General features: G+C 34.1%; 1 protein-coding gene across 1 annotated transcript; it reads right to left on the reverse strand.

Annotated features, from left to right (window-relative positions):
* Positions 1-7347: 7347 nt before the first annotated feature.
* Positions 7348-8784, reverse strand: LOC149154851 (thioredoxin reductase 1, mitochondrial-like). Its single transcript, XM_089438931.1, has 2 exons — positions 7839-8784; positions 7348-7599 (listed from the first exon to the last, which is right to left on the reverse strand). The coding sequence occupies exons 1-2, from the start codon at positions 8782-8784 to the stop codon at positions 7505-7507; spliced, it is 1041 nt and encodes a 346-aa protein (XP_089295057.1). The 3' UTR covers positions 7348-7504.
* Positions 8785-9031: the final 247 nt, after the last annotated feature.

A 9031-nucleotide genomic window follows, 5' to 3' on the forward strand; every position in this document is an offset into this window, starting at 1 on the left:
CTTCGGTTTGAGGGTTGGTGGCTAACATTTTCAGCAATTCTTGTCTTTGGTTATCCTCCTGTGGTCCAACAATGATTTTATTTTTAACTCTGACAAGGACTGAACCACAAGGTTACATTTACTTTCATGATTGAAGAGCTTCTCCAAGTAGCGGGTTTTGTTTATTTTCTTTACCCTGCATTCTTAAACTCTGTCTTTTTCCTAGTTTGCCCCTTTTATTTCCTTCCTAAGTTTTTTTTCTCTAATTGTCGTTATGCTTGACACAAGTATCATTTGAGAGGTTTGTTGCCTTCCCTGTTGTTCAAGGTTTCGACATCACATTTTTCCAAGTCTCTCCTGTTAATAACTTGAACCCTTTTATTTGTATTTCTAGGTGTCATCATCACCAGATTGTCTTGGTTATTAGTATAATAGGAAACAAATTTTTTTCAACGGACAATAGCGTTTTCTTGTGATTATGCATCAAATGCAAATTAGGGTTTTGTAGTTGAATACTCAGGTTGCACCAGAGATTTTTTAAATAACTTTTGATTTGTTATAGATAACAACCATGACACAGCCCCTCCCTTCTGGAGTGATATTTATGATACAAACCCTTTTGTAACACAATACCAGTTATTTGACTTTTGGTAGACAATCGATATGAATTTTATTACAATTCTTAATTGAATGTTATTCATGGTCGGTTGTGATTTAACTTCTTTGCACAAGGTTAACTGTTGCATACTGTTATTTTTTCTCTCGATAAGGTTAATTGTTCTATAGAAAGGGTTAAATGTTCTCTTTTTCACTTATATTATTTCTTACTTCAATTACTTCCAAAAGTTCCATTCACTCCCCTAATTGTTTTTTCTGAATGCTAATTTCCATTCTCGGCCACATAACACAAAGCGGCCACCTTTGGTCAATAAAAAATAAATAAAAATGAAGAGAAAAAAAGGGACTGAATTCTAGATTTTGATTTACTCTGCTTGCTTGGGGTTATAACCCTCAAATTTCGTTGACACGAACAAATTTTTTTAATTAATTTTCAATTAAATAGAAATTATACAAAATGAATTACAAATATAATATGAGCACATAAAAAAATAACTATCGATTACTGTAGCTGCAATTTACATTGAATTTTGTATGATATATTTTTACCATGCAATTGTTTACTTGTTTGATATTCAAGTCTCTCTTCCCACTTGTGTTAATTTGTGCAACCTAGTTTGAGCATATTTGACATTTTTCCATATTTACTTTGAATATTTTTGTTCGTTATTTATGGGGATTTTATTTTTTTGTCAACTACAATTCTCAATGCTAACTTCCATTCTTGGCCACTACAATTCTCAATGCTAACTTCCATTCTCGCCACATAAATAAATGAAACCGACCACCTTTAGTTAATAAACAGTTTTTTTCTGAAGAGCAAAAAATGGTCTCAACCCTACTTGTCAATCTGCTTGCATTGGTTGGGGTTCTGACCCTCATATTTCGTTCAAATGAACCAATTCTTTTAATTAATTTCAATTAATAAAAATGTACACTTCAAATTTCTTCAGTATTTATTTCACTACATCCAAAATTATATGCCATAACCTTTTGTATACCCTATTTGGTTTTTAAAAAGGTTATCTTGAATATTGGATCTTTTTTTACTCTCACTCGTGATTGTTTACCAAATCAATTACGAAGCCAATGAGCGAATTTGACAATTATTTCAATGCGATTTCACTTCAATTATTTCATCGCAATTTCATTTTACAGACTCCAGTTACTTGTTTACCTTCAGTTTCAGTTTCACTTCAACTACTTGTTTACCTCCAATTTTACTTCAATTACCTGTTTACCTGCAGGTTTACATTCTCTACCATGTAAAACTTGAGAAGAAAATTATGTGCACTCAATTGTAAATATCTAGCTCGATGTTTTTATGTATTGTTTTAATAGATTACAGTGCCACATTGTCACCCCTATCAATCTAACCTCATAAATCTATGTATTTTCATGGTTTGCACTGATGTCCTTTCAATGGTTGTTGTTTGGGAGATACCTTTATTATGTCTTTTCATTTTGATTGTCATAGTGTTGTATGAATTTATTTGTCTTTGTTAGAGTCTTCTTTTGATTTTGATTCGAAGTGATTCAAAGTGAATGGCTCCATGTTGCTTTAACTATCTTTTATGATTATGAATTGAAGTCACAAATATTTGGGGATGTATCTTTCATTAACATAAGGCAAGGTTTTATTTTTAACAATGTTATCTGCGACCCAAAATATAAAGGTTATGTTTGATATTTTTTTTTCCCTGATTATTATTGATTTTGTTAGTCAAAATTGGATCTTAGATAGTGTTGTTCTTTGTACCCTTTCGGGCTCCAGCTTGTTAAGTTTGTCTGTATGCTTTGTACACCCGCAGTATCTACCTCCTTCTTATGGGTCAGGAAATATCACCACCGCTGGTTAAAAATCCTGCAATTGTCACTTCACAGTGGCATAGATTCGTCCTCCCTATTCTCGAAAAGAGATGTAGAACATTTATTGAAGGATAAGTGATATAGAGCCAAACGCTGAATTCGAAAGATCTCGAGGAAATTAGAATCTCCAAATAGGTAGCCAACTTGGGATAAAATTGATCTATTTGAAAGTCAATATTAATTTGAATGTACAAATGCTTAGACTTTGAAGACAAGACATTGTGAGGAGAGGGTAGAGATGTTTCTTTGCAGTAAAAGGAAGAGGGAATTGATGTAATGACATGCACAAATATGGAAAAATCGTGTAAGGTATATATAATCAGTAATTTACAAATAAATAATAATTTTATTTTTACATTAAATAAATTTAAAAAAAAATATGAGCACATAAAACAAAATAATTATCATTTCTACGGTTCCAATTCACATTAAATTTTGTATGATACCTTTTTAGCATGCAATTGTTTACTTGTTGAATAATCACAGTTTTATATGGTAAGGAACAATGCCTTACCTCCAACACAGACGAATGCATGACCCACAGGAAACGCGCCCAAACCCCGTCCACCTGTGAACTTGGATCTACTCCTCGCTAGCGGAAACCTCGAGCCAAATCGCTCCAACCAACAAAGGGAAACAAATCCCAACGTTGTTTCACAAACATATCCCAACCAACCCAAAAAATAACATCCAAAACATTGGACCAATTCAGCCTTTGAAAAACATCAGAAAAGATGTCATCGAATAGGCACAACACCCCCAATATAGTTGTAAGCGATGTAGTTGGTGTCCTTTCCAATTTCCTTCATCTTGCCACCCAAAAAAATTGTTCTGGAAAATCTTTGTAACGAGACGCAATGCGTCCAAAGGACCAGCCCGACAAGAAAGAGCTTACAATCATGGCTCACTACTGTCAGCCACTAGCTTTCCCCCTTCCCATCGCCCGTTTCTTTTCCATTTTTTCATTTTTTCATTTTACCTTCTAAGTTTTCCCCTCTTCCATCATTTCTCTGACACTTCATATTCCTTTTGTTTCATCCGTTTCATTTATATAAGTAAACTGAAATGCATATTTCAAATCAAATCATATATAACTTTATTTTTTTATATACATTTCAAAGATTTTGATCGTTCAAAATGCCTTCTCTTTCATTTTTCTGCTTTTTATTTTTTAATCAAATAGAGAATATTTTTTCAAATATCTGCATTATTTGTTTAACATTTACTTCATAATTAATATTTCAACAATCCACATATTTTCTGACATTCATTTTTTTAAATAAAATAGGTAGTTTTTTCATTAATAAAACTAGAAACGAGCCAGATCCCATACATTCATGGAGAGCAAGCTCTTAATATTGTTCAACATTTTAACTAGAATAAGGACCCTATTGCTACCCATGTTATTTACATACGAACCTTTTACATAGTTTATACTATAAACCTTCCAAAAAGACTCCACCATACTCTGTTGTTCGACAAAAACATATATGTAAACTGGAAAAAGACAATTGTTACCTGTTGCTTCCAAGGTCCACTTCTCCTAGAGCCTCATCAGGAGGCATCACCATTTCTTCAACTCACCACCCCCATGATCCAAGTCCAGAATTGCAGCGCCCTCGACACTTTCAACATTAGGAACAAAGGCATCTCTAAATCCAAAGACTTCTCTCAACACACCCACAGTGGTTGTCTCGACTTTAACTTCAATGTTTTCAATCTTATGGCCAAGGTTCAAGACATTTGCAATGATATACTTTCCATGGTATGGTTTTCTGAAGCAATTCCTTGTCCTTACAAAGACCCTATAGTTGGGCATACAAGACCACCATGTTTTCATTGATTTGTTTCACTATTTCCTTGATTACTTAATTGCATGAGCTATCAACAATGTCCCTATGTTCCCACTACGTCGAGACTTTGTCGCGTCACTGCCACTTCCATTACTTGTTGAGGCCATTTTCTTGGCAATTTTCCAGTGTACTGAAAATATCCTTTGGTTTATCTGCCTCAACCAACTGCTATAAATAATAGCATGGTTCATCATGACATTCCTTCTTATCTTATGCTCCATAAATGAGCATTGACTTTGCATCATGGTGAAACAACTACCATCCATCCCCATCACTGTTGAAACTTGCTTGGAGCAATTACGATGGTACCTACTCAAACCTCAAATGGAACCATATTAAATAACTATGAAAATGACCAAGGACTGAAATCCCCCCTGTCATGATTCATGGCCTCCGAACTCCCATGATCACACTTGTGCATTAACTTCCTACCAACCACCCCTTCTCCCAACCCACTGCAAAAAGCCATCGGAATGTTGTCCATGGTAACTACCTAATTATGCTTCTTTAGACCCATATTCCAGTTGTACTGCATTGGTCTTATATTTTTATATCGTATTATGAGATATAACATATTGTATGCTTCTTTAGACCCATATTCCAATTGTACTGCATTGGTCTTATATTTTTAAACCATATTATGAGATATAACATATTTCAAATATGTCGCTGATATGTAAAGAGCCTTGCTCTAACTCCGCCCTAACGTTGGCCTGCACGTCCGCCGCTTGGTTATTGGCATGCTTTACATGGAAATTTTTAAATTTTTTAATCTTCTTTAAGAGATACATTATCCTTGTAATGGTCAGTGAGGGTTTTGTTTCGATGACGTTCCTGTGCTTGGCCAGAGAAAAACATTTTTGGATTCACAACAATTATCAAGTCCCTGATACCCTTAGAGAAGCTGATTTTTAATCCTCAATAAAGAGAGAGTTTTTTATTAATTGTTTGTGGCATTACCAAGTCCCTATCCTAACTTTAATTTAGTTTTTTCTTCAAAGTTTACTAGCAACCCCCCGCTCCAGCGTCCCTGTCTTACATTCATTTTATTCATTTTTTATACATTAAGTTGAGAGTTTCATTCCATTTCAATATAATTTCTCATTTATATTTCATTTTTCACATGGATTATATATATATATATATATATATATATATATATATACCACATTAATATATTAACATATTCAAGTTATTTAAATATTAAAATGTTTTAAACCTATAACTTAAAATTATATTCAGAATTTGTTTAATGTTTGTTTAACGTTTATATTCAATGCTTGTTTAACCTTTACGATTATATTTAATCTTTAATGTTATTGGTTATATTTATATGTTTAAAAATTAAAATGTTTTATTTTAATATTTATGTTTAATTGATTTCATATTTAATGTTAAAAATGTTAAAATCTTAAATGTTAATATGTTTAAAATGTTTATGGTTAATTGATTTTATGTTATATTTATATCTTTAAATATTTAAATGTTCATGTTTAATGTTTATGTTTAATTGATTTTATAATTAATGTTAAAATATTTATCTCTAATATTTTAGGTTAAACAATACTAAATTAAGTGTTTATGTTTATGTTTAATATTTATATTTAATGTTAAATAATAATTTAATAAATTATGTTAATTAATTGGGTTAAACTAAATTAAATTAACTACACTGAATTAAATTAAACTATACAGTTTGAGTGGGTTTAATGATTAATTTTATTTTTTATTTTCATTCCATAGCTTCATACCTTTATAGTCCCGATGAAGCATAATGCCTTGATGCTAAATCGAGGCAGTCCAAATTTATAGAAAATAAATGTCAACATGGATTCATCTACCTTTGAGAGTGGAAATAGATACGCCTATGCTGTTTAAATTTCAACCATAAATATTTATAAAAAATAAATAAATAAATTATATATATATATGGAAAATAATAATTATTTTATTTTTAAATTTAAAATTAATTTTTTTTAACAGCTCGTCCCTCTCCCTTGGGCATGCGTTTAGCATCTTAAATGCTTTTTTGTTTTCAATCTTTAGGCCTTTGTATATATAAGTTTTACAAATCATCATCCGTTTACGTGTATACTTTGGGACCCACCAAAATTATCACAAATGGGAGCGTCGAAACTCCCTCATAATCTCAAAGGCGTTTATTCCATCCACATAAAAGGGGCAACTTCCCTCCAAAATAAAGGTTTCCATTAGTGATAATTTTGAAAATTGTTAAGGTACTGGAATCAAGTATATATATGTACACTCATCGATCGATATATATATATATATATACACACACGACAATATTGTATTTGAAAGTTATGAAAGTGATGAGGGTTTTTACTTTAAGATGTATCAACCAAAGAATCCATCCTTGCTCCCCGATTATCGTTGTGTTTCAAATAAAATTTTAAGAAATATATTAAAAATAAAATATGAATAAACGTAGTGGTAAAATGAATATATATATATATAATAAAACAATTGATTGCAAAGACAAATTACTATGAAAATACAATTTTAAATTTACCTAAGTTTTTAATACCCAGTGTAACCAAGTTAAAAAATGATAAATATGAATGACATTAGAATAGTAAAATGTTATGCAAATTGCAAAATCATTTGGAAAAAATAAATAATATATTATTGAAAATTTTAAAATATTTTTTTATTAATAATATTAATTTTTTAAATCAATATTACACAAATGTAAAGATACATAAAACCCGTTTGACTATTAACATTTAATTTCAAAATTTTAATATAATTTATTTTTTAAAACATCAAATAATAATCGAAGTGTTAAATCATTCAATTCAGTTTACATCTTCAAAAATGCATTGACCGTTGTTTCAAAATTTTAATATAAATTAATTTTTAAAACATTAAATAATGAATATAATTTATTTTTTTAAACATTAAATAATGATCGAAGTGTTAAATCATTCAATTCAGTAACTTCTTCTAATATCGAACTCTCAACAATGCTCCAATGATTCCAATCATTTTTTGAATTAATAAAATGTGGACCCATCGCCTATTCTCAAGTCAAAGTCAAAGTCAAAGTTTGGGAAAAAAATTGACATTGATGTCATTTTGCAGAGGCTTTGAATATCTAAGTTAATAATTAACATTTATTTAAAACGCTGCTCTCACATCCTCAAACAGCAGGCCGGGAACTCTCATTGTCCTCCCGTGCCGCTATCTCTCTCAGTATCCTCCTCCTCTACCGCTATCTCTTGTAAAAAATGCTCAGCTTCCAGTGCTGCCATACACCCTGCACAGTAAATAGAAATTCAAAATACGTTAGAAAATTACATCTTTCATAAATGATGGGCCATTCTCTCAAATCATTCCACGATGCGAAAAATAAAAAACATATTTAGACACAGACAAAACACAATTGTCTCCATCAAACAGCAGCCCTGCGGCAAACTTGAAATAAAAATTTCCCTAAAATTAATACAACAGATAGAAAACACCAGATCGCATTGCAGACATATACATAGTACATACCTGTACCGGCAGCAGTGATGGCTTGGCGCCATTTCTTGTCCTGAACATCTCCGGCGGCGAAAACCCCCGGAAGACTCGTCTGGGTGGTTCCAGGCTTTGTCACAATGTAACCGTCCGAGTCCAACTCCAGTTGCCCCTCCAGAAACTTGGTGGCTGGTTCATGCCCAATTGCAAAGAACAACCCCGACACTTCCAACACCGACTCCTCACCGGTCACCGTGTTCCGCAAATTGAGCCCACTAAGCAATCCTCTCTCGTTCCCAAAAGCTTTGAGGACCTCCGTATTCCATATGACCTCGATCTTGGGGTTATCCAGCGCCCTCTTCTGCATAATCTTGCTGGCCCTGAAGGCATCCCGCCTGTGAATGATATAAACTTTGCTACCGTACTTGCTCAAGAAATTCGCCTCCTCCATGGCCGAGTCTCCCCCGCCGATGACCGCCAGCGGCCGGTTGCGGAAGATGGGGGCGGCACCGTCGCAGACAGCGCAGGCAGAAATGCCCTTGTTCCAGAATCCGTCTTCTCCATCGCCGGCCCCAGGAAAATCGAGGCGTTTGGCCACTGCCCCTGTGGCGATGATGACGGTATCATCGTCCACCTGTTTGGTTTCGGTGTAAAGCCTGAATGGCTTCACTGACAAATCGAGGCGCACAACTGTCTCCGTGAATATCCGCGTCCCGAATCGGAGACTCTGCTCCTTGAGCTTCTCTGTCAATTCAATTCCCATAATCCCCTGCGGGAAGCCTGGGAAATTTTCCACGTCAGTTGTGGTCGTGAGTTGGCCACCGGGGGCGATTCCGTTGGCCATCCATCCTTCGAAGAGAATGGGCTTCAGCTCCGCCCGTGCTGTGTATATGGCCGCCGTGTGAGCCGCTGGTCCGCTCCCCACTATGCAGGTGGATACCCTCATCCTCTCCAATTCCACCTCCCCCTTCGTCATTCCCATTTATCTGGGTGAAGGAATTGAAGAATTATGCGCTTCTTTGAAAATCGTAAACTCCTCTTCACTCCCCGCCAACAGCGTTGTTTATTGTGTTCAATGACATGCACTGTGACATGGGTTAACACTGGGCTGAATTTATAGCAACAAACATCCGTGTGTGCGAACGTCATCGATGAGGTGTCAATCAGTGCAGAATGGTGTGTGACAATTCTGCAGTGTGAACTGAAAGTTTGGCATGTGACAGTTTTGC

Source organism: Pinus tabuliformis, chromosome 9, assembly GCF_031772625.1.
Source record: "Pinus tabuliformis cultivar Carrire ecotype Pingquan chromosome 9, CPIR1, whole genome shotgun sequence".
NCBI lineage: Eukaryota > Viridiplantae > Streptophyta > Pinopsida > Pinales > Pinaceae > Pinus > Pinus tabuliformis.

Bases quoted from the DNA above. Each gene is read 5' to 3' on its own strand.
- LOC149154851 (XM_089438931.1), bottom strand. From the start codon at position 8,784: ATGGGAATGACGAAGGGGGAGGTGGAATTGGAGAGGATGAGGGTATCC. The intron at 7,600-7,838 runs GTATGTACTATG...TTTACTGTGCAG, and splicing joins CATCACTGCTGCCGGTACAG to GGTGTATGGCAGCACTGGAA.